Source organism: Oncorhynchus mykiss, chromosome 4 (genome assembly GCF_057628025.1).
Source record: "Oncorhynchus mykiss isolate SJ-2025 chromosome 4, ASM5762802v1, whole genome shotgun sequence".
Taxonomy (NCBI): domain Eukaryota; kingdom Metazoa; phylum Chordata; class Actinopteri; order Salmoniformes; family Salmonidae; genus Oncorhynchus; species Oncorhynchus mykiss.
Window position 1 is genome coordinate 19,621,463 of NC_143025.1, and position 26,948 is coordinate 19,648,410.

General features: G+C 41.6%; 1 protein-coding gene across 1 annotated transcript; it reads right to left on the bottom strand.

The window, feature by feature from the left end:
• Positions 1-951: 951 nt before the first annotated feature.
• On the bottom strand, positions 952-25,869 carry LOC110521449 (transmembrane protein 59). Its single transcript, XM_021598993.3, has 8 exons — positions 25,206-25,869; positions 23,502-23,607; positions 23,001-23,095; positions 19,795-19,947; positions 6,015-6,120; positions 5,297-5,417; positions 5,059-5,176; positions 952-3,342 (listed from the first exon to the last, which is right to left on the bottom strand). Exons 1-8 carry the CDS (start codon positions 25,368-25,370, stop codon positions 3,184-3,186), a joined length of 1,023 nt encoding a protein of 340 aa, XP_021454668.3. The 5' UTR covers positions 25,371-25,869; the 3' UTR covers positions 952-3,183.
• Positions 25,870-26,948: the final 1,079 nt, after the last annotated feature.

Consider the following 26,948-nt stretch of genomic DNA (forward strand, 5'->3'; position numbering starts at 1 on the left):
CATTCAAATATTTGTGGAAAAGTCAAATATTCACAGTGGGATATGAGATTGAGTGTATTTCTAAAGTGAACATTTACCCAAAATCCACATTCAGTAGGCTAAGTTTCCATCAAACCCACAAATCGGGCCCTGACCACAGTAAAAGATAGGTTTGAAATTCTCACAGGAAAATCATAACCTTGCAGACATAACAAGTCAAACAACAAAACATGATGTTTGAATATAACCTGGTGAAAGATCGAATTACATTATTAGACAGTGTACCGACAGTATCATTTGAATCAGAATGCACAAGGCAATAACAGCTAAATAGACACAATGAAAACAGTGAGGAGCTTTAGCGCCACCATGTGGATAAAAATGCCAATCGTCTCTACATTTTCCACCCATTCATTCTTAAGTGTATAATGATAATTATTTGGAGTTTATTCTGAACTAGTATCCATGAGAACAAGCTATACAAAAATCAATAAGTTGACCCTTTATATTTCATCCACCCAGCGCTGTGTGTGTCTTGTCTGGACAGAAGGGTTTCAAATGAGTTCCAGATGCATTTGGTAGGGCTCCCTCACCCCCTGCAACTAACATGTCTCTCATGGGAGTGCAGAGACTGAAATAACACACAAACACAATGACAGTCTGGGGAGATCTTGTACATGAAGCGTTTAGTAGGTTTTTACAACCAAAAAAGAACAATGGTGAATTAACAAATCGAAAATACTAGTGGTGTATGACCTACAAGTATGTGATTATATTGATCTCTTGTTGATATTTAATATCCTTCATGAACTATTTGAATCTATGGAAGGAAGTGGAAAGATGTTTCTTACAATAATATGGTATGAGAACATCTTCAATCTTAATGCAACTACCAGTACAAGTCATTCCATAATTGATCATGCATAGATGAGATACATGTGTACTGACATAAAACCCACAAAGTAATCTCCATTATGTTTAACATGAAAACACTTTATTCATCATGTCGTATATCATTTCATTGAAAACAAATCGATAAAAAGGAACCGTTACAGTTTGAAACTCCTATCACTAGCTACATGAACTTTCACTTGAACCAGGACTGATATTGAATGGTTTATAGATATATCCATCTTGTTTCTTTCCCAAACTTAAATCATGAGATTATTATAACATTCTATACAACATTTAAATAGAAACACAAAAACCACAAGTCTATATTAGTTTCCTGCTACTGAGATGGGTGGTTTAATGTAATGTGTTGTAGCATACTAGCATGCACTGTGACTAGGCAAAATCAAAATATAGCTCATTGACTGTGTAACTTGAAAACAAAGGTCTATTCTAAAAGCCTTGCATTGCGCATCACATTGGTCATCCCTTCATTATGAGCTCGTATAGAATACAGAACCATCAACTCCTAGAAAGTGCATGACACATTTCAGAGCTAATAGGTGTAACTCGAGGAGATACAATAATAACACAATAATATTAGTCTTAATATTAGTCTCTTTTCAAATCTGGAAAAAGGGCTACAATGTTTTATTACAGTCATAACAATAGGAAAGATTTGGATAGATGAGCATTTACATAGCACTTCAATTACACTATCAAACAGGTACTTTATGTTATTGGTTCTGAATAAATACGCAAAGGCATAAATAAATAAATAAATAAATACACCAAGTACTGTTTTGATTTTCCTCAAACACACGCAAATGCGGGGAAATACACACACACGCGCTAATAGACACACACACACACTTAGCTGTGGGTGACCCAGCCAACATAATTTGAGCACAATTCCTTTGTCTGCCAAATGTCTGAATTCAATGAAATGGAGTGTTCAAAACTTGGTCAGGATTGGTGGGTCCCCTGCGGGATGGTTGAACTAATGTAGGCTAGTGCGAGAAAATGTTCAAGGACATAGACATATCTGATATTGGCAGAAAGCTTATATTCTTGTTAATCTAACTGCACTGTCCAATTTACAGTAGCTATTACAGTGAAATAATCCCATGTTATTGTTTGAGGAGAGTGCACAGTTTTGAACATGAAAAGTTATTAATAAACAAATTAGGCACATTTGGGCAGTCTTGATACAACATTTTGAACAGAAATGCAATGGTTCCTTGGATCAGTCTAATACTTTGCGCACACACTGCTCCCATTTAGTGGCCAAAATCTAAATTGCACCTGGGCTGGAATAATACATTATGGCCTTTCTCTTGCATTTCAAAGATGATGGTACAAAATGTTTTTCTTTCTTTGTATTATCTTTTACCAGATCTAATGTTATATTCTCCTACATTCCTTTAACATTTCCACAAACTTCTTTTTGTGTGTTTCCTTTCAAATGGTACCAAGAATATGCACATGCTTGATTCAGGGCCTGAGCTACAGGCAGTTAGATATTGGCATGTCATTGTAGGCAAAAAAAAATTAAAAAGTGGCCAATTCATAAGAGGTTTTAATCTGATATGAGAATTCTCTTTCATTCAGTGTGAGGAAAAGAAGATGTATTATGTATATTTGCTTCTCACAGTTGACGTCAGTCAAACTCAAAACACATCAAACACAGCATCAAAGGTGAACACTGGTAGCTATTGTCTCCTGCAGCGTTCACAAGATACCTTTCAAAGCATTTTGAACATCTCAATTGCTTTTATTTCTCTGCAAGTCACAAATTCATTCCAAAAGTATGTAAGAGCATGAGGAAAACAGTTATTCACCTTCAATTTGAATCCCTGTGTTCTTTCTCTATCCCCTTGTACATCAAAAGCTTGGAAAGCTTTCAGCGCTCATTCACCTGTTCTCCTTAACTCTCTCACAGGCAGATCTAAGTAGTTACATTTAATAGTTAAACTGTCTATTAAATAAGCCTTAAGCAATTGCAGTGTCAAGTATAAAATGATAGGTACAAAAAGGTGGTGACAATTTGATCTTGAAGCTCTTAGTGAGGTTTAACAATGGACAGCATGAATCTACAAAATCAGTATTCTACACAGACAAGCACAACAGGGTAACATCTGATGGGCAGACTCGCTAGAGAAAGACGAGACAAACCTGTTGTGAAGGGATGGTGCCATGCATGTATAGAAAATCTGGTGTGAGTGTTTGTGTGTTTCTGTTCTCCATCTTTTACTGAGGGAGGTTTTACGAAAACGTTACCCCAGAAAGCACTGATCCTATCCCATTGGTCCCCTAGAGAGATGTCTTGTTGATGTCAACCTTGACTGGAAGTGGTCCTGCCTCCTCGCTCTCCTCTGGTTGGTCGATGGCTACAGCAATCACAGGGGTCAGATGGTAGGGGTTGACCTTCTGGACGTCATCAAGAAACTCCTTGTCTCCGTTGATGCTCAGCTGGAAAAAGGAATCAGTTATTCATTCAAATCTATAGAAATGTTCCCATTGTCTCTAGGAGTAATTCCCGCACAGGTAAACACATGTCAATTAAGATAACACTTGAGTGAGTTAACAATTAAAGATGCAGTCCGGGATCTTAAGCACTAACATATCATAAAATGTTTTTTGTTTTTTTGCGAGACAACATAGAAAAAGTAACTGAACCCATTAGAATTATCTGGATTTCTGCATAAATTGGTCAAAAAATTCCATCTGATCTTCATCTAATTCGCAACAGACAAACACAGTCTACTTAAACTAATAACACACAAATTATTGGATTTTTCTTGTCTATATTGAATACAAAATTTAAACATTCACAGTGTACGTAGGTTGGAAAAAGTATGTGAACCCCCAGGCTAATGACCTCTCCAAAAGCTATTTGGAGTCAGAAGTCCAATCAATGAGACGAGATTGGAGTTGGTTAGAGCTGCATTGCCCTAGAAAAAACACTCACCAAATTTGAGTTTGCTAGAAGAAGCATTGCCTGATGTGAACCATGCCTTGAACAAAAGAGATCTCAGAAGACCTAATATTAAGAATTGTTGACTTGCATAAAGCTGAAAAGGGTTACAAAAGTATCTTTAAAAGCCTTGATGTTCATCAGTCCACGGTAAGACAAATTGTCTATAAATGGAGAAAGTTCAGCACTGTTGCAACTCTCCCTAGGAGTGGCCGTCCTGCAAAGATGACTGCAAGAGCACAGTGCAGAATGCTCAATGAGGTTACGAAGAATCCTAGAGTGTTAGCTAAAGACTTACAGAAATCTCTGGATCATGCTAACATCTCTGTTGACGAGTCTACGATACGTAAAACACTAATGAAGAATGGTGGTCATGAGAGGACACCACGGAAGAAGCCACTGCTGTCCAAAAAAAACATTGCTGCGCGTCTGAAGTTCGCAAAAGAGCATCTGGATGTTCCACAGTGTTACTGGCAAAATATTCTATGGACAGATTAAACTAAAGTTGAGTTGTTTGGAGGGAACACACAACACTATGTGTGGAGAAAAAATGGCACAGCACACCAACATCAAAACCTCATCCCAACGGTAAAGTATGGTGGAGGAAGCATCATGGTTTGGAGCTGCTTTGCTACCTCAGGGCCTGGACAGTTTGCGATCATCTACGGAAAAATGAATTTCCAAGTTTAGCCTGACATTTTGCAGGAGAATGTAAGGCTATCTATCCGCCAATTGAAGCTCAACAGAAGTTGGGTGATGCAACAGGACAACGACCCAAAACACAGAATGAAAACAACAGAAGAAAATACACCTACTGGAGTGGCGCAGTCAGAGTCCTGACCTCAACCTAATTGAGATGCTGTGGCATGACCTCAAGAGAGCGGTTCACACCAGGCATCCCAAGAACATTGTTGAACTGAAACAGTTTTGTAAAGAGGAATGATCAAAAATTCCTCATGACCATTGTGCAGGTCTAATCCGCAACTACAAAAAACGTTTGGTTGAGGTTATTTAATGGAGGGTCAACCAGTTACTAAATCCAAGGGTTCACATACTTTTCCCACCCTGCACTATGAATGTTTCCACGGTGTGTTCAATAAAGAGACGAAAACATATAATTGTTTGTGTGTTATTAGTTTAAGCAGACTGTGTTTGTCTATTGTTGTGACTTAGATGAAAGTCAGATAAAATTGTATGACCAATGTGTTTACCTGTGTTTTGATGTGCTGTTCAGGTGCAGTGACAAGGCTGGCACAGCTCAGCCACAACATCACCATGATGGACAGGAAGAGACAGGCAGCCAAGATCCAACGAGGCAGCCCAGAGCGCCTGAGAGAAAGGGGAGGATTAGGTAATGACACAGGCAATACAACTCAGAGGACCTCTAAATCAGAGGGCCCAAATGGGTTGATATGGGCAGATGACTATTCTTGTTCAATATCTCTTCACCTTGACATGCATCCCAGGAAGTCATGTTCAGCGGTTAGGTCTTCCGTATGTTGCTGGACTGATGGGTGCTTGCCCTTGCCTCCCGCCTTGGCTGCTACCTTCTCCCCATGTCCTTTCACACCTGCACAGAGGTGAATACTAATGAGCAGCAGACTTTATGAGGAAGTGTAACAAATGTAACCTAATTTCACCCCTCTGGAGATCAATAAAGCATAATCAATTCAATGTAATCATCCTTTAATGCATTGTATACTATATATTCTACAGCAGGGGTCCCCAACTACATTCAGCTGCGGGCCCATTTTTCTTCAGCAGATGATCCGGGGGCCGGAACATAATTTTCAAATAATTTGTACACTGCAAATTGACCGCAAGAAGCACAAACGGATATAGTATTTGACAAAAACATTATACTTTCAAACGTTGTTTACATTGGGATACGATCACGTCTCTATTTCTGAGTGGAAATACTTGAGAACAGATTTCCAAAGTTAAAATAACTTGGAGCTGATTTCCTGGTGTTTTGACAGTCTTTTATGTCCAACAATGACAAACGAGTTTTGTTTTGTTTTTGCAAATTAAACAAATAAATTCACCCCAGGGCCAAATTCGGCTCACAGGCCACAAGTTGGGGAACCCTGTCCTACAGGTCTTATGATGTTTTGTACATTATGGGTGTCAGTGTGTGACAGAGCTGCATGCCACCATGGGGTCTCACCATGGGGTCTCTGTGTGTGGGAGTGAATCTGTGGCCAGGGCTTGTCTGCCACATTGGAGCGGGGGGCCTGCAGCTCCGGCAGAGTGTACTCGATCTCCGGCTGGCTCTGGGAGGAACAACAAACAAAGTCAATTCAGGAACTAGTAATTACATGCAGTAATTTCACTGAGAAAGAGACAGAAAATGATCTGTTTAACACAGAGAGGTTAAACCATAAAGAAGCCTGGACTAAGAATACTAAATGAACAGCTAAACGACAGAGAAATAGACATACCTGTAGACTTAGGTATAGAGAACACTGCCAAATCAACTCAAACAAAAAAGGGGACTTGCTCATTATAGGAGAACATTGTATTTTCACATAATGTGTTGCAAGCCAGGCACTGTATACCTCAGCCATCTGTAAAATGAAGACAGATGAACTTCCAAACAGTACAAAACTGTAATAATCTATTCACACCTTATAATGGCAGTTCAGGTGTAGATTCTAATGAGCAGATTGTATTGATTGTTCTTTGGCACACCAGTGGAGTTTTAAATCAGCATTTCTTTCTCTCTTACTTCATTAAAGGACACCCTTGTTGCCCATTGCAGAGTCTGTCGGTTGGCTGCTCAAGAGCACCACCATTTACCCTCTCTGAGGGGAGTGAAAAGGCCACTTGACTGGAGAAAGTGTCTGAAAAGAGGCCTTAAAAACAGTGGCCTACAGTACGTGAGCGAATATGCATCACTTGTGTGAAGACAGACTTAATCCCTGTGTGTACGTACACACACACACAACTCTCTCGGCAGAGGAATTATTGTGCCTTTCATTATGGGGACAGTGTTTTTGGCTTACCCTGGAGAACTCATTAAAATCGGATTTTGGTTACCCTCTACTGAACCTTTCCCAACAACAAGACACAGGCAGCATCAGCGCTCAGCGCTCTCAGCAGAAGGAGGACTGCAAGGGGATCGATGTATGCATCGGCGGCTTGATGTTGTTTTCTTCTAAACGGACGAAGCAGGCGTTTAGCTGGTCCAGGAGCGAAGTGTCGGTGTCTGGCCTTCCCTTTATAATCCGTGATTGTCTGGAGTCCCTGCCACATACTTCTCGTGTCTGAGCCGTTGAATGGTGACCCCACTTCGTTCTTGTACTGCCGTTTTGCCTCTTTGATTGCCTTACAGTGGTCATAGCTGCACTTCCATGTTCCCAGTCACCTTGAATGCGGTGATTCACACTTTCAGTTGTGCGAATTCTGCCATCTATCCACGTTTTTTGGTTTTGATAAATTCTAATCGGCAGAGTGGGAACAACATCCTCTATGGAATTCCAGATAAACCCAATTACCGAGTCAGTGTAGAGATTAGAGGTCGACCGATTAGGATTTTTCAACGCAGATACCGGTTATTGGAGGACCAAAAAATGTTGATACCGTTTAAATCGGCCGATTTTTTAAAAATGTATTTGTAATAATGACAATTACAACAATACTGAATGAACACTTATTTTAACTTAATATAATACATCACTAAAATCAATTTAGCCTCAAATAAATAATGAAATATGTTACATTTGGGTTAAATAATGCAAAAACAAAGTGTTGGAGAAGAAAGTAAAAGTGCAAAATGTGCCATGTAAGAAAGCTAACGTTTAAGTTCCTTGCTCAGAACATGAGAACATATGAAAGCTGGTGGTTCCTTTTAACATGAGTCTTCAATATTCCCAGGTAAGAAGTTTTAGGTTAGTTTTAGTTATTATAGGACTATTTCTCTCTATACCATTTGTATTTCATTAACCTTTGACTATTGGATGTTCTTATAGGCACTTTAGTATTGCCAGTGTAACAGTATAGCTTCCGTCCCTCTCCTCGCTCCTCCCTGGGCTCGAACCAGCAACACAACGACAACAGCCACCCTCGAAGCAGCGTTACCCATGCAGAGCAAGGGGAACAACTACTCCAAGTCTCAGAGCGAGTGACGTTTGAAACGCTATTAGCGCGCTAACTAGCTAGCCATTTCACATCGGTTACACCAGCCTCATCTCGGGAGTTGACAGGCTTGAAGTCACAAACAGCGCAATACTTGACGCACACCGAAGAGCTGCTGGCAAAACACACTAAAGTGCTGTTTGAATGAATGCTTACGAGCCTGCTGCTGCCTACCACCGCTCAGTCAAATACTTGTATGCTTGTATGCTTGTATGCTCAGTCAGATTATATGCAACGCAGGACACGCTAGATAAACTAGTAATATCATCAAGCATGTGTAGTTAACTAGTGATTATGATTGATTGTTTTTTAAAAGATACGTTTAATGCTAGATAGCAACTTACCTTGGCTTACTGCATTCGCGTTACAGGCAGTCTCCTTGTGGAGTGCAACGAGAGGCAGGTGGTTATTGCGTTGGACTAGTTGTAACTGTAAGGTTGCAAGATTGGATCTCCCGAGCTGACAAGGTGAAAATCTGTCGTTCTGCCCCTGAACGAGGCAGTTCACCCACCGTTCCTAGGCAGTCATTGAAAATAAGAATGTGTTCTTAACGGACTTGCCTAGTTAAATAAAGATGAAATAAAGGTGTTACAATATATATATATATATATTTTAAAGTCGGCCAAATCGGTGTCCAAAAATACTGATTTCCGATTGTTATGAAAACTTGAAATAGGCCCTAATTAATCGTCCATTCCAGACCTCTAGTAGAGATGGGTTAGCTGACAAAGTCACGAAAACGATGCGCAAAAGTTGTTTTCTGGAGGACTAGATAGCTAGCAACAATGACAATAAACTGCCATGTGGGGAATCGCAAGTGACTCGTTTAATCTTGTTTTGAGGTGTTTTGACTGATTTCATGTCAGTGCTAATATGTCAAAAACCACTAGCTCGCTAATTAACAACTGTAAAGATGTATTTGAGACAAGTGCTCATTGTGCAAATGTCTTTATGTTTTCAATAAACATTGGAGACAATGTTAACAAAAATAGAAACACAACATGGAACAATTTCAAAGATTTTACTGAGTTAAAGTTCAAGTAAGGAAATCAGTCAATTTAAATAAATTAATTAGGCCCTAATCTATAGATTTCACATGACTGGGAATACAGATATGCACCTGTTGGTCACAGACACCTGAAAACTAATGTAGGAGCTTGAATCAGAAAACCAGTCAGTGTGACACATCTCGTTCACATAGAGTTGATCAGGCTGTTGTGGAATTTGGAACGTTGTCCCACTCCTCTTCAATCGCTGTACGAAGTTGCTGGATACTGGCGTGAACTGGAACACGCTGTCATACACATCCATCCAGAGCATCCCAAACATGTTCAATGGGTGACATGTCTGGTGAGTATGCAGGCCATGGAAGAACTGGGACATTTTCAGCTTCCAGGAATTGTGTACAGATCCTTGCGACATGGGACCATGTATTATCATGCTAAAACATGGCACGACAATGGGCCTCAGGATCTTGTCATGGTCTCTCTGTGCATTAATATTGTCATAGATAAAATGCAATTGTGTTCATTGTCCGTAGCTTATGCCTGCACATACCATAATCCCACCACCACCATGGGGCACTCTGTTCACAACAGCACACTGCTCACCCACACGACGCCATACGCCATCTGCCTGGTACAGTTGAAACCGGGATTCATCCGTGAAGAACACACTTTTCCAGCGTGCTAGTGGCCATCGAAGGTGAGCATTTGCCCACTAAAGTCAGTTACAAAGCCTAACTGCAGTCAGGTCAAGACCCTGTTGAGGATGACAACCATGCAGATGAGCTTCCCTGAGACAGTGTCTGACAGTTTGTGCAGAAATTCTTCAGTTGTGCAAATGTTTCATCAGCTGTCAGGGTGGCTGGTCTCAGATGATCCCACAGGTGAAGAACTCGGATGCGGAGGTTCTTGGCTGGCGTTGTTACACATGGTCTGCGGTTGTGAGGCCGGTAGGATGTACTGCCAAATTCTTTAAAATGACGTTGGAGGCGGCTTATGGAAAATTAAATGAACATTAGATTCTCTGGACGTTCCTGCAGTCGGCATGTCAATTGCACACTCCCTCAAAACTTGAGACATCTGTAGCATTGTGTTGTGTGACAAAACTGCACATTTTAGAGTGGCCTTTTATTGTCCCCTGCACAAGGTGGACCTGTGTAATGATCATGCTGTTTAATCAGCTTCTTGATATTCCACACCTGTCAGGTGGATTGATTATCTTGGCAAAGGAGAAATGCTCACTAACAGGGAAGTAAACACATTTGTGCATAAAATGTGAAAGAAATAAGCTTTTTGTGCATGTGGAAATGTTCTGGGATATTTTATTTAAGCTCATGAAATATGGTACCAACACTTTACATGTTGCGTTTATATTTTTGTTCAGTGTAGTTTACATGTTGTCAACAATCTAAGCCAAGGGCGTCTGTTTTGCCCCATAGTTGCATGCTCCGTTGATACTATTCTCAGAGGCGACCTGGAACATTTCCCAGTCCGTATGATGAAAACAATCTTGAAGCATAGATTCCGATTGGTCAGACCAACGTTAAACAGTCCTTACCACAGGAGCTTCCTGTTTAAGTTTCTGCCTATAGGTGGGGAGGAGCAGAATGGAGACGTGATCTGTTTTGCCGAAGGAAAGGCGGGGGAGGGCAATGATCCAGTAAGGCTGCCGGCCCAGAAGGCATCCCAAGCCGTGTCCTCAGAGCATGTGCAGACCAGCTGGCTAAAGTGTTTACGGACATATTCAATCTCTCCATATCCCAGTCTGTTGTCACCACTTGCGTACCCAAGAAAGCAAAGGTGTCACGTCCTGACCATTGAAAACCTGTATTTTCTATGGTAGAGTAGGTCAGGGCGTGACTAGGAGTTTTTGTTCTAGTTTATATTTTCTGTGGGGTTCTAGGTTTGATTTTATATGTTGGTGATTTGTATGATTCCCAATTAGAGGCAGCTGGTTATCGTTGTCTCTAATTGGGGATCATAGTTAAGTAGCATTTTTTCCACCTGTGGGTTATGGGATATTGTTTATGTTTAGTGTGTTTGAGCACTACGTAGTCACGGGTCTTTAAGTTTTGTTATTTTGTTTTTAGTTTCACTTATTCATTAAAAGATGTGGAACTATACTCATGCTGCGCCTTGGTCCGATCATTATTACGAACGACGGGACAGAAGGTAACTGAACTAAATTACTATTGCCCAGTAGCTCTCACTTCTGTCATCATGAAGTGCTTTGAGTTAAGGACTATATAATCTCCACCTTACCTGACACCCTAGACCCACTACAAATCGCATATCGCTCAAACAGATCCGCGTACAACAGTCACTATTGCATTGCACTGCCCTATGTAAGAATGCTGTTCATCAACTACAGCTCAGCCTTCAAAACCATAGTGCCCTCCCAGCTCATCATTAATCTCAGGGCCTTTGGTCTGAACCCCTCCCTGTGCAACTGGGTCCTGGACTTCCTGACGGGCTGACCCCAAGTGGTGAAGGCAGGTAACAACACCACCACACTGATCCTTGACACATGGGCCCCCCATGACTGCGTGGCCATGCACGTCTCCAACTCAATCATCAAGTTTGCTGACCAGACTGGTCACAAGAAAGAACCGTCGATTTCGGACGGTTGAAAAGGTTCTGAGGATGTCAATATATGGCTCCCCCCAACCCCCAAAAAATGATGGCAGAGCACTAGGCTCAGAGCCAGAGTGCGCTGCTTAGACGATTACGCCACAGCAGTTTACAATTCTCTAGCAAGCAGGGAGAGTACTTGATGTTTTAAGCCTTCCCCAAACCATAGCCCTAACCTCAACCACTCAGAATTAATACCTAAACTTAACCCTTTGAGTTGTTTCTGTAACCACGCAGAATTAACACTGTAACCAAGCTGAATTAAAGTGTAAAAAGAAAAGGCAAGTTCCTAAGTGAAACTAGAAGATCAGGTTGTGGTGACGACAGTGGTAGGCCTGATTGTAGCTCCCTCCAGTAACCAATACCTCATTGGCTGATTATTACAGAAGGGAGGGAATCAAACTTCACACTTCTTATTCCTGGCATAAATTCACACTTCATATTTAAATGATTATAACGTCACCATCCTAACATACACGTTTCAACCATTAGGAACTACACCGAAGACACGAAAAACCTAGCTAACACAGCGTGGGATTGCCTTCACTCCAAAAGTGTGTTCCTACGATAATAATCCCCTTTACAACAGTTCTTAGCAAGTTCAGCTTGTCTTACCATTTCCCCCGCATAGCGAACACAGGAACAATTCAAACAAAAACAATGACAGACTGACAGGTTAACTGTTTGTTACACTGACTACCAACAACGATGAGACAGCCTACTGGGAGGTGAGATCCCTGGTGAAGTGGTGCCAGGAAAATAACTTATCCCGCAACGTCAATAAAACGAAGGAGCTAATTGTGGACTACAGGAGACCGCAGAGAGAGCACACCCCCATCCACATCGATGTGGCCGCAGTGGAGACGGTCAAAAGCTCCCAAGTTCCTAGAACTCACATCACTGACAACCTGAAATGATCCCTTCACACAGCGTGGTGAAGAAGGCGCAACAACTCTTCTTCAATCTCAGGAGGCTGAAGAAATTTGTCTTGGATCCTAAAATCTCAAACTTCTACAGATGCACCATTGAGAGCATCCTGTTGGGCTGTATCACCGCCTAGTACAGCAATTGCACCATCCACAATCGCAGGGCTCTCCACCTCTATATCAGGTATCAGAGGAAGGCCCAAAAAATTGCCGAAGACCCCAGCCACCCAAGTATAGACTGTTCACTTTGCTACCGTCTGGCAAACAGGCTCCGAGACCGCTTCAAGCCATAAGACTGATAAATAGTCAGACTGCTAAAAATAGTAAATTAATGGAACCCGAACTAGAGTAAATCAGTGCAGCTATCTTGCACTGACCCTACACACACTCACTAGCGCAGGGCTATCCAACCCTGTTTATGGAGAGCTACCCTAATGTAAGTTTTTGCTCCAACCTCAGCTGTAACTAACCTCATTCAACTAATCAACCAAGTAATTATTAGAATCAGGTGTGCTAGATTAGAGTTGGAGCGAAAATCTACAGGATGGTAGCTCTCCAGGAACAGGGTTGGAGAGCCCTTCACTAGATTATATATAATCAAATCAAATCAAATTTTATTTGTCACATACACATGGTTAGCAGATGTTAGTGCGAGTGTAGCGAAATGCTTGTGCTTCTAGTTCCGACAATGCAGTAATAACAAGTAATCTAACTAACAATTCCAAAACTACTGTCTTGTACACAGTGTAAGGGGATAAAGAATATGTACATAAGGATATATGAATGAGTGATGGTACAGAGCAGCATAGGCAAGATACAGTAGATGGTATCGAGTACAGTATGTACAAATGAGATGAGTATGTAAACAAAGTGGCATAGTATAGTATAAAGTGGCTAGTGATACATGTATTACATAAGGATACCGTCGATGATATAGAGTACAGTATATACGTATGCATATGAGATTAATAATGTAGGGTAAGTAACATTTATATAAGGTAGCATTGTTTAAAGTGGCTAGTGATATATTTACGTCATTTCCCATCAATTCCCATTATTAAAGTGGCTGGAGTTGAGTCAGTGTCAGTGTGTTGGCAGCAGCCACTCAGTGTTAGTGGTGGCTGTTTAACAGTCTGATGGCCTTGAGATAGAAGCTGTTTTTCAGTCTCTCGGTCCCAGCTTTGATGCACCTGTACTGACCTCGCCTTCTGGATGATAGCGGGGTGAACAGGCAGTGGCTCGGGTGGTTGATGTCCTTGATGATCTCCATGGCCTTCCTGTGACATCGGGTGGTGTAGGTGTCCTGGAGGGCAGGTAGTTTGCCCCCGGTGATGCGTTGTGCAGACCTCACTACCCTCTGGAGAGCCTTACGGTTGAGGGCGGAGCAGTTGCCGTACCAGGCGGTGATACAGCCCGCCAGGATGCTCTCGATTGTGCATCTGTAGAAGTTTGTGAGTGCTTTTGGTGACAAGCCGAATTTCTTCAGCCTCCTGAGGTTGAAGAGGCGCTGCTGCGCCTTCTTCACGATGCTGTCTGTGTGAGTGGACCAATTCAGTTTGTCTGTGATGTGTATGCCGAGGTACTTAAAACTTGCTACCCTCTCCACTACTGTTCCATCGATGTGGATAGGGGGGTGTTCCCTCTGCTGTTTCCTGAAGTCCACAATCATCTCCTTAGTTTTGTTGACGTTGAGTGTGAGGTTATTTTCCTGACACCACACTCCGAGGGCCCTCACCTCCTCCCTGTAGGCCGTCTCATCGTTGTTGGTAATCAAGCCTACCACTGTTGTGTCGTCCGCAAACTTGATGATTGAGTTGGAGGCGTGCGTGGCCGCGCAGTCGTGGGTGAACAGGGAGTACAGGAGAGGGCTCAGAACGCACCCTTGTGGGGCCCCAGTGTTGAGGATCAGCGGGGAGGAGATGTTGTTGCCTACCCTCACCACCTCACCACACCATATACACACTCACACACATTAAATTGACACTCCCACACAAACCCACACACATTTACATACACATACACACACACACACTTTTACACTCATCATTTGCTGATGCTACTCTGTTCTTTGTTTTACTCTTATTATTCTCTACCCTGATGCCCAGTCACTGTACCCTGGGCAGTGACTGGCTCGTGGTAATTCTATTTGCTCTGTTCTAGCCATTATTATGAGCCGCTCTCCCTTCAGTAGCCTCCTGTGATATCTACCTGAAATACCTCGTTCCTCTGCACATTGATCTGCTACTGGTACTCCTTGTATATAGCTCCACATTGATCTGGTACTGGTACTCCTTGTATATAGCTCCACATTGATCTGGTACTGGTACTCCCTGTATATAGCTCCACATTGATCTGGTACTCCTTGTATATAGCTCCACATTGATCTGGTACTGGTAGTCCCTGTATATAGCTCCACATTGATCTGGTACTGGTACTCCCTGTATATAGCTCCACATTGATCTGGTACTGGTACTCCTTGTATATAGCTCCACATTGATCTGGTACTGGTAGTCCCTGTATATAGCTCCACATTGATCTGGTACTGGTAGTCCCTGTATATACAGTACGACTGATTGTTGTCCTATGGACAGAGTCTCCCACCTCAGCTGTAGATCTCTGCAGTTCATCCAGAGTGATCATGGGCCTCTTGGCTGCATCTCTGATCAGTCTTCTCCTTGTATGAGCTGAAAGTTTAGAGGGACGGCCAGGTCTTGGTAGATTTGCAGTGGTCTGATACTCCTTCCATTTCAATATTATCGCTTGCACAGTGCTCCTTGGGATGTTTAAAGCTTGGGAAATCTTTTTGTATCCAAATCCGGCTTTAAACTTCTTCACAACAGTATCTCGGACCTGCCTGGTGTGTTCCTTGTTCTTCATGATGCTCTCTGCGCTTTTAACGGACCTCTGAGACTATCACAGTGCAGGTGCATTTATACGGAGACTTGATTACACACAGGTGGATTGTATTTATCATCATTAGTCATTTAGGTCAACATTGGATCATTCAGAGATCCTCACTGAACTTCTGGAGAGAGTTTGCTGCACTGAAAGTAAAGGGGCTGAATAATTTTGCACGCCCAATTTTTCAGTTTTTGATTTGTTAAAAAAGTTTGAAATATCCAATAAATGTCGTTCCACTTCATGATTGTGTCCCACTTGTTGTTGATTCTTCACAAAAAAATACAGTTTTATATCTTTGTTTGAAGCCTGAAATGTGGCAAAAGGTTGCAAAGTTCAAGGGGGCCGAATACTTTCGCAAGGCACTGTAGCTCCACATTGATCTGGTACTGGTACTCCCTGTATATAGCTCCACATTGATCTGGTACTGGTACTCCCTGTATATAGCTCCACATTGATCTGGTACTGGTACTCCCTGTATATAGCTCCACATTGATCTGGTACTGGTACTCCCTGTATATAGCTCCACATTGGTCTGGTACTGGTACTCCTTGTATACAGCTCCACATTGATCTGGTACTCCCTGTATATAGCTCCACATTGATCTGGTACTGGTACTCCCTGTATATAGCTCCACATTGATCTGGTAGTCCCTGTATATAGCTCCACATTGATCTGGTACTGGTACTCCCTGTATATAGCTCCACATTGATCTGGTACTCCCTGTATATAGCTCCACATTGATCTGGTACTCCCTGTATATAGCTCCACATTGATCTGGTACTCCCTGTATATAGCTCCACATTGATCTGGTACTCCCTGTATATAGCTCCACATTGATCTGGTAGTCCCTGTATATAGCTCCACATTGATCTGGTACTGGTACTCCTTGTATATAGCTCCATTCTTGTGTATTTTCTTTTATTCCATTCTTGTGTTACTTTTATTTTTAAACTCTGCATCGTTGGGAAGGGCACGTAAGCAAGCATTTCAGGGTAAAGTCTACACCAGTTGTATTCGGCGCATGTGACAAGTCAAATTTAATTTGATTTAATTTGACACTTTCTGCACTCCAGGACATCTACAGCAGCAGGAAGGCCAAGAAGATTATCAAGGACCTCAGGCACCCGACCCACGGCCTGTTCACCCCACTACCTTCTAGAAAGCGGATACAGTACAGGTGCGTCAAAGCTGGCACCGAGAGACTGAGAAACAGCTTCTATCTCCAAGCCATCAGACTGTTAAAAAGTCACCACTAGCCGGCCTCCACCCAGTACCCTGCCCTGAATAGTTCTAGCCGGCCTCCACCCAGTACCCTGCCCTGAATAGTTCTAGCCGGCCTCCACCCAGTACCCTGCCCTGATCTTTATACGACACCAATAAACGTTTATTTTATTTTATTTGTATTGGAGTTAAGAGGAGACTCTCTGCTGGTGAGTGATTCTGACATATCAGCTGATCAATAGAAATAGCCTTTAGGAAGTTGTAATGTCTCACTGTAGCACCAAAACAAATCAGCAAAGTATCTGATCAGCCTATCCTCTCTTCATCGATGGAAAATAGATCAGATTTAATGACATAAGTCAATAGTTATGAAAACTGAAAATAAAAATTACCAGTTTGACTAGTCTACAGGTCAATGAAATTGAGTTCATTAGAGTCAAAACACATCTCAAACAAAAAAGAGAAAACGAAACAAGCAGAAAATAAATTACACCCGATGTAGTTATTTAACGATGACATGCAGTAAGTATGTCATCCCTTTTGCCCTCAGAACAGCCGAAATTTGTTGGAGCATGGTGTCGAAAGCATTCCGCAGGGATGGATGCTGGCCCATGTTGACTCCAGTGCTTCCCACAGTTGTGTCAAGTTAGTTGGATGTCCTTTGGGTGGTGGACATTCTTGATACTACGGGAAACTGTTGAGCATGAAAAACCCAGCAGCGTTGCAGTTCTTGACACAAACCGTTGCACCTAGCACCTACTACCATACCCCGTTCAAAGGCACTTCCCATGTTTTCTTTTAACCTTTTGTGTCTTGCCCATTCACCCTCTGAATGGCACACATACACAATCCATGTCTCAATTGTCCCCAGACTTAAACATCCTTCTTTAACCTGTCTCCTCCCCTTCAACTACAATGATTGAAGTGGATTTAACAAGTGACATCAATAAAGGATCATACAGTAGCTTTCACCTGGATTCACCTGGTCAGTCTATGTCATGGAAAGAGCAGGTGTTGCTAATGTTTTGAACACTCAGTGGATGTGTTTTGTACACTCAGTGGATGTGGTAGACAATAAGGCTTGGTCTTACAAAAGGTCATAGATATTCAGACAAAACTATTGTTATTTTCACAACCAGTTTTATCTGTTGGATCCAGATGTAACATTGGGAGGAAAGGCAAAAGGAAGAGAAGAGTGAACATCTAAGAATGTTAGTAATTATTGGCTGCCGACTGGGGAGATCTTGCCATCAGTAAAAGTAGGCCTGCCTCCTGATATACATCTGTCATGCATTATGGCACAGAATGTCAAAGGTGCTCTGGTTATAGAGACACAGAAAGCAACAGGGAGGAGGGATCCTTTTCCAAATGAACAATCTCCCTTCCCTTATTTGGTATTTTTGGGTTATTTGGGGGCACTTTTTTTTTAGGAAGGGGGATTTCATAGATGTACATTTCTCCCTGTTTCCTTCAAGGGGGGACCCTGCATAGTGTGCATATTGGACACTGAAAGAATTTAAACAAGACTCCAACCCCATTTCCAAACAAGCGCTCTTCCCCAATCAGTGATGAGAGGGCCACATCGGCTGTGTTTACTCCCGCTCAGCCCAGAGGAAACCGCTTGATTCTCCCTGATTACCTTGGAGGAGCACTCCTGAAACACTCGGAGGCTGGGATGGCATGAATAAGTGTGATTAAGAAGGAGGCTGCCACTTAACCCAAGTCAAATGTGGGCAGGAGAGGGATGGATGTTCCCAGAGCTGGAACTCAGCCCACTCTCTGAGAGACAGCTAAAGGGAGCTGAGGAAGGGAGAATCTGCCGCTTGCGGGACTGGGACTCAGACTGCCTCCCTCAGACACAGGTGGCTTGCCTGGAGCAATCAGAGAAGCTGCTCTTATCACAGTTGCATCCAAATGCACAAACGTTTTGGAAATATGAGTGTTTATCCCACATTGATATAGAACCCAGATGGTCTTTGTGTGCTATGTTAGCCCTCGGAGCTAATTCCTAAAAGTAATAGACCAGGTATCAATCTCCAGACGTTTGTGTGACTCATACCACATTAGCCCTGTATGCTAAAGCCTAGATAACTCTTGGAAATAGTGTAATTTTGGGTATTACCTTAGCAAAATACACCTACATTTGCTGCTTAATGAAGTAAAAGTCATATTTTCTCAAATGACTGATTAACTTAAGGAGAACACAAGTAATTCCACTGAACTAATTCAAATAGAAATCCCTTTGCCCAAATAAACTTCATACTGAACACTGCATCAAGCGCCATTCATTCCACAAGGTGGCTCTCTAACAAACTCTTAAACTCAGAGGAACTTGATAATCAATTTGTTTTGGTCCGATTCACTTCAGCTCCAGTAGTGCACTGTGTTGCCTTGTATGGCCCTCTTTGGGAACGTACTAAAACTGCTACATAACGTGGATAAACTGCTACCACAGTGGGTCTCTTAACTTTTTCCTGTTTGTTTTGTATCACGCCTAAGGCTACGAGTCACCGTGGTCCTCTTAACTGAGTCCATACACCCTGACTTCCTACCCAGCCCTCTGCTCTGCAGAACCCACTCATTCTGAACATCTGCAGTAGTGATTAGTATTGCAGCGGTGGCTTGGCTTCTCTTTCAGCTGTCCCTCAGCCTTTTTTGGTTTCTTTACCCCCAGTTAATCTGTCAAGAGGGTGGCAGTCAGCCAGATGCCCACTAAACGCAGGCCTGTGGCAGCCAGCTCAGAGCCTGTGATGCCCACTAAACACACGCATCCATCCATCACCCCTAAGGCTAAAGAAAAATAATCATGAAGACTGTTGTTTTCATCATTTCATGTTGTCTCACCACGTCTCTTTTTATGACTGGATTTACAGATCTCTGTAGTCCTTCTATATTCAGCCAGCCTGTCTTGACTTAGCCGTCACCGATAAAGTAAATATGTAGAGTACTGATCCCACACCCTTTCCCCCTAATGTCTGAGGCAAGTTCACCTTTGTAGCCCCCGAAGTTTGAGTTACAGCTGTACCCTGGAGTGAAAGACACTCCCAAAACTAATCCCAGCACCCCTAAGAGTCACTGAGTTGTGTGTAACTTGAGTCCTGTCTGCCGAACCCTGACAGTGTCTTACCTGGAAGACAAGCACCTTGCCATCATCGGCCTGCAGGTAGAAGGTCCAGGTAGAGGAGATGAAGCTCTGAGCAGAGCTGACAATGTCGTTACACCAGCTGGACACGGTGTCCATGACGGAGGGGGGCATGGGACGGTGGGCCATGGCCTTCAACTGCAGGTAATAAAAGGTGGAACTGTTGAGTTTAGGTGCATTTATTTAATATGGCAAAGTCATGTGAAGTGAGAGTGTGAAGGTGTGTGGGGGGCAAAGGGGAGCGTGTAAAAGTGGATGTGAAAGAGAGAGACCGTGTAAATCCAATGCACATTCCTCGTCGTTTGAGGGGTGCAAAATCCATTTGTCACTTAAATCTCGCTAGATGAATTACTTACATTTTATTGTTGAGACTCTTTCATACTCTTGTTTGTGCCTGTCGTTTTTTCCCGTTAACCTTACGACCGTGTAAATGTTTCTAAATAACCTATCAAACACACCACAGTAATGGCTGAAATAGGCTCAGTGGAATACATTGTCTTTCTGTTGAATCTATAAGAACGCTAAAGCTTCGCCTGGGATTTAACGTACCGTCTCAACACTAACATTACAAGAAAGAGAAGATCACTTTATTTTGATGAGTGTTCATTTTTTGTGGGATTTAAAAAAGTAATAATTTAACAGTTGAAATGTTTACAAATTAAATGCAATGAAATAAAAAGCAATTTCCAAAAATGAACACACATATTATAGTGATATTATGTCTGATCTTGCAAACAATGTAACGTATGTTTAGATACAGTGCATTCGAAAGAATTCAGACCCCTTGACTTTATCCACATTTTGTTACAGACTATTCTAAAATTGGTTAAATAAATAATGTCCTCATCAAACTACACACAATACCCCATAATGACAAAGCAAAAACAGGTTTTGAGAAATGTTTGCTTATTTATTCAGACCATTTGCTATGAGACTCAAAATTGAGCTCAGGTGCATCCTGTTTCCATTGATCATCCTTGAGATGTTTCTACAACTTGATTGGAGTCCACCTGTGGTAAGTTCAATTGATTGGAAATGATTTGGAAAGGCAAACACCTGTCTATATACAGTGGTGTAAAGTACTAAAGAACAAATACTTTAAAGTACTACTTAAGTAGCTTTTTGGGATATCTGTACTAAACTTTACTATTTATATTTTTGACAACTTTTACTTCTACTTCACTACATTCTTAAAGAAAACCATGCGCTTTTTACTGCATACATTTTCCCTGACACACAAAAGTACGCATTACATTTTGAATGCTTAGCAGGACAGAAAAGTGGTCCAATTCAAGCACTTATCAAGAGCACATTGCTGGTCATCCCTACTGCATTGGATCTGGTGGACTCTAAACCTAAACACACATGCTTAGTTTGTAGATGATGTCTAAGTGTTGGAGTGTGCCCCTGGCTATAAGTACATTTAAAAACAAGAAAATTGTGCCATCTGGTTTGCTTAATCTAAGGAATTTGAAATGATTTGTACTCTTACTTTTACTTTTGATACTTAAGTACATTTTAGCAATTACATAGACTTTTGATACTTAAGTACATTTAAAACCAAATACTTTTAGACTTTTACTCAAATAGCATTTTACTGGTTGACTTTCATTTTTACTTTAGTCATTTTCTATTAACTATATTTACATTTACTCCAGTATGACAATTGGGTACTTTTTCCACCATTGTCTATATAAGGTCCCACAGTTGACGGCGCATGTCAGAGCAAAAACCAAGCCATGAGGTCGATGGAATTGTCCGTAGAGCACCGAGACAGTATTCTGTTGAGGCACAGATCTGGGAAAGGGTACCAAAAAATATCTGCAGCATTGAAGGTCCTCAAGAACACAGTGGCCTCCATCATTCTTAAATGGAAGAAGTTTGGAACCACCAAGAGTCTTCCTAGAGCTGGCCGCCCGGCCAAACTGAACAATCTGGGGAGAAGGGCCTTTGTCAGGGAGGTGACCAAGAACCCGATGGTCGCTCTGACAGAGCTCCATAGTTCCTCTGTGGAGATGGGAGAACCTTCTAGAAGGACAACCATCTCTGCAGCACTACACAAATCTGGTAGAGTGGCCAGACAAAAGCCACTCCTCAATAAAAGGCACATGAAGGCACACTTGGAGTTTGCCAAAAGGAACCTAAAGACTCTCAGACCATGAGAAACAAGATTCTCTGGTCTGATGAAACCAAATTGAACTTTTTGGTCTGAATGCCAAGTGTCACGTCTGGAGGAAACCTGGGACCATCCCTTAGGTGATGGCCCAGCCAGTTCCCGGACTTGAACTCAATCGAACATCTCTGGAGAGACCTGAAAATAGCTGTGCAGTGACGCTCCCCATCCAACCTGACAGAGATTGAGAGGATCTGCAGAGAACAATGGGAGAAACTCCCCAAATACAGATATGCGAAGCTTGTAGCATCACACCCAAGAAGACTCTGGGTTGTAATCGCTGCCAAAGGTGCTTAAACAAAGTGCTGAGTAAAGGGTTTGAATACTTATGTAAATGTGATATTTACGGGGGGTTACATAGACAGGTGTGTGCCTTTCCAAATCATGTCCAATCAATTGAATTTGAACTCCAATTAAGTTGTAGAAACATCTGAAGGATGATCAATGGAAACAGGATGCACCTGAGCTCAATTTCGAGTCTCCTAGCAAAGGGTCTGAATACTTATGTCATTAAGGTATTTCAGTTTTTTCTTTTGTAATAAATATGCAAACATTTCTCAAAACCTGTTCGACCTATCAATTTTGAGATGTGTTGGTATTTTGGTCCATTATTAGTATTAGTATTTTCTAAACGTAAAAACAAAAATGTCAAAATCTTGATGAAAATTTATATTTTCTTTAGTTTACCATACTACCGTCATCAAAATATTTATGAATTTTAACCACTTTAACATGGACATGCATCAATAATGAGACATCGCCACATTTGCATACTTTAATTCAATGTTTCAGAAACATTTTAATATAAAAACGTATATTATTTGTGTCTACATTCAACTGGTAAAAGCTGATTGTGATATAATTAAGATTTTTTTATTTTTATCCCTATTAGTGTGTGGTACCTGGCCTTAAAACCGTATAACAATTTTGATGACCGTTGCTAGTGTGTGTGTGTGTGTGTGTGTGTGTGTGTGTGTGTGTGTGCGCGTTTTACTGAATTCCTAGTGACCATGCTCACCTTCCTCCTCTTGATCTCAGGTTCAGAAGGCTGGCTGGCACAGCCGGTGCTGCAGGCCTCCTGCTCCAGCAGCTTGCTGTACGCTTCCTGGCAGGCTACAGAGAAAGAGAGGCGGAGAGAGATAGGGGGAGAGAGATGGGAGGGCACAGGAGAGAAAGGACAGAGAGACAAGATAAACAGATAGGGAGAGAGAAAATACAGCATCTGTCATTGCATCCCTATTCACCCCTCCCTACAGTCATCCATATCAGAACATTTGGGCAACTGCTGCCACATGGCACATGAAAAGCCTACTAGCAAATTAGGCGTGTTTTCTGGCTTTGAAGCACAGCTTGGGATAGTTCTCTGCAAAGATAAAACCCAGGGTCAAAGTTATGTAACAGTACTATAACAACATCTTGAAGTGGATCACAGGTAGGACCTCTGCTCTTGGTGATAGGCTGCCCTGTAGTATCTACCTGGCTTCATTGAGACCCCACCCTGTGAGTCAGGCTGCCTTACCTCCTTGACACTCCTCTCTGCTGGTGTTGAAGCCGGCATTTCCATTCACAAACTGGCAGATGGAGTAAAGACGGCAACCACGGTGACAGGCATTCAGAATGGAGTCCTTCAGGATAACAATAAAAACATAGCAGCTAAATATGCTATGACCACAGCAATATTTATATTGTCCATGACAATGTACTTTAAGCAAATGTATAACTTGATACAGGGATTTTAATTGGATTTCAGTTTTTCTCATATATATGTCAAATGAGTTAAGGTGTTATAAGGCACAAGTTGAGGCACAAGATGGACTGAGAAATGTGGTTGTCTCACCTAAGCTATGAATGCACTAACTCTAAGTTGTGTCTGCTAAATAACTAAAATGTAAATGTAAAATATTGCAAATGCCTGGGAATGTGATGAGTGAAGAATTACAATCACTTGGTCACTGTATTCTACAAGCCTGGTTCTAATACAGAAGAACTAAACAGCGTCCCCAAGCGACTGACACGGGAACGTGATAGACAAAGAGATCCCCATGTCCGACGACCCCTGTCCGACGATTTACTTTACAGGCGTATTTACAGTATCATGCGAATAATCGTTTCAATTAACTGCTTTATTCCGTGTTCATTGTGTGTCTAGCGGGACATTATTCTGACCAAGGATTTACGGTTCCTTTGTATAGGTATTTATTTGCTTACTCCACAGTGGCAATTACAGTCCCATCATGAATAAAATAAACATCTGTTCAAGCACTATTTGTCACTACGGTTCTTATCTGTTCCAATAATATGCGCACATCAAAGGCATACATTAGGGCCTATAGGCTGGTGCAGTGTTCTGAAAACAGGTCATTCCGCATAGTTCATGGTGATCCATTTTGCTGCTCTGCTCTGCTCCGCCCTGCATGAAGTCTGAACCACACCTGAGCAGAGCTGAGGCGATGAGTAGGTGGGAAAATAACAACCTTGCCAAGAGACAGACACTAATCCATTACTAAGCTACAATCATTTTTCAAATTGCACATAATTTAAGTTGTTTTAAACATGGATATTGTAATAATTTAGTTATTATTTACATATCCTGCATATTGTGGTTCATGGACAAATACATATTTCAGCTCACAATGAGGCAACCAGGAAATCATGCGAGTGCAATATACTCTATTAGAGAATAGGCTACCATCTGCTTGGTTGGGTGCCCTCACAGCGATTTTATGACTTGATTTAATATAAACATCCAGGCATTATCTAATGAATAGACATTTGTGTAAATAAATCCTGATGAAGTAGGTGGAGTAGCCATGCTATTTTGATAGTGGAGGACCAGAGCTGTGAGAATGCGTCATAAAACGATCATTTCGGCCTAACTGTCCAAGATAATTTCCACTCAGTTCTTGAAATGAAGATAGGTAGCGTTGCGTACTGATGTTGCAATATTAGGATAAGCATGCCAATTAGTAAAATTATGGGCCTTCGTTACGGATAGGCCATATTACATTTACAAGTGATTGCCAGAATTGAAAGATTAAAGGGACATCTATCGATATTCGATATACCGTATTCAATTTCGTATACAGTCGTCGAAATGTAAGCACTTACTATGGCAGTTATTCAAGCACGAAAATAGACTTTTCTGTCACATTTATATTTAACCTAATATATTCTGCTATTCATGAATTATATATTTAGCCTATAGTTTCCAAGTATCACTTACTTTAGCTGGGCTTTTGTTTTTGACGGTGTTCTGGCATTGCTTTTTGCAGTAATTGATGTCGCCTAGTTGATTGTCAAATAGATCAGAAGACGCAGCTGCCAGTCCCGCCAGAAGCAGCGAGACGACAGCGGAGACACCGCACACCCTGCAGCCGAACTGAACCATTTTAAAGCCGGATTTGATCACCACAGTCTGGGCGAACACTGGCGCTTTTAGTGGACTCTGAGCTTCTCAGTTGGATGACGCTTCAACCCGATTTCTATCTGCTTCGGTAATATTGTGCTATGGTTTTGTGGTGTCGTCACTCCAAAAATCATCACGCTCACGCTGCTGCGCGCCCCCTCTTTGTGCGCTCTGCACTCCACAGTGCAAATTCACTGCAGCGCATAGGCCCACTGCTAGCATTCATACATTGTATGATGGAATGTCTATATCATGGGAAAATAAAATATACAGTAGCCTATTTTCACTTAGATATAGTCTATCTGTTATTTAACCAGTCTGTAAGATAATCGTAATCATTCCTTCCCCTTTTTTTACAAGGCCTCAGTAAATACGAGAAGGCGATTCAATTATTGCAGTAATGTTCCTATTGTCTAATGACATGGAAAATAGGCCTAACAATGTTTAATGTAGGCAAAACATCACAATTCAACTGGTAACTAAAACATCACAATTCAACTGGTAACTAATTAATGCACGAGGGGGTGTGGTATCTGGCCAATATAAGATGGCTAAGGGCTGTTCTTACGCATGACTCAACATGGAGTGCCTGGATACAGCCCTTAGCCGTGGTATATTGGCCATATTCCACAAAACCCCGAGGTGCTTTATTGCTATTATCAACTGGTTACCAACGCAATTAGAATAGTAAAATATTTTTTTTGTCATACCCGTGGTATATGGTCTGATATATTACTGCTTTGAGCCAAATCAGTATTCAGGGCTCAAACCACCCTATTTATAAATACAATTATAAACTGGATGGTTCCAGCCCAGAATGCTGATTGGCTGACCGCTGTGGTACATGAAACCTTATACCATGTGTATGACAAAACATTTGTTTTAACTGCTCTAATTACTTCATTAACCAGTTTATAATAGCAATACGGCACTTCTGGGGTTTGTGGTATATGGCCAATATACCACAGCTAATGGCTGTATCCAGGCACTCTGCGGTCCAGGCACTCTGCGATGCGTTGTGCATAGTTAGGCCTACTAATATGGCCTAACTATGTAGGCCTACAACTTTTATAAGTTTGAATAACACAGTAAAGTTATTCACTTAATGTAAGAAACCCCTTACATTTTAATGTGATTTTGTCAGTGAACAGTGAACAATAACACTTCTGCATAACAGCTTAACACTTTGCTTTTATATAAAACATCAAAATAGCATCTCTTTCTATTCCATGTTTCTAATGAGTGCTTGATAGGCTGAATCTTGTACATAAGAATGTGCCAGGTGGCCTGTATGAATTAATCTTCTGTTTTGAGTATAGGGACTTTCGAGAACTCTAACCTGTCCCTATGCTGTTTTAATGAATCAATTCAGTCACTTGCCTTGACGATAACCATGAAGTAGACCCAACTATAAAATTAGAGATGGAATGTTATAGAATATACGTTTTTTTTCTTATTCTTTGGAATGGATGAAACGTATACAAAATGAAGAGCAATAATGACTTGAGACCGTGTGGGAAGACAAGGGAGGGGCTTATAAAGTATCAACTTCAATGTTTT

Bases quoted from the DNA above. Each gene is read 5' to 3' on its own strand.
- LOC110521449 (XM_021598993.3), bottom strand. From the start codon at position 25,370: ATGGTTCAGTTCGGCTGCAGGGTGTGCGGTGTCTCCGCTGTCGTCTCG. The intron at 19,948-23,000 runs GTGAGCATGGTC...TATTACCTGCAG, and splicing joins CTGAGATCAAGAGGAGGAAG to TTGAAGGCCATGGCCCACCG. The intron at 5,177-5,296 runs GTGAAGAGATAT...CCTTTCTCTCAG, and splicing joins TTCCTGGGATGCATGTCAAG to GCGCTCTGGGCTGCCTCGTT.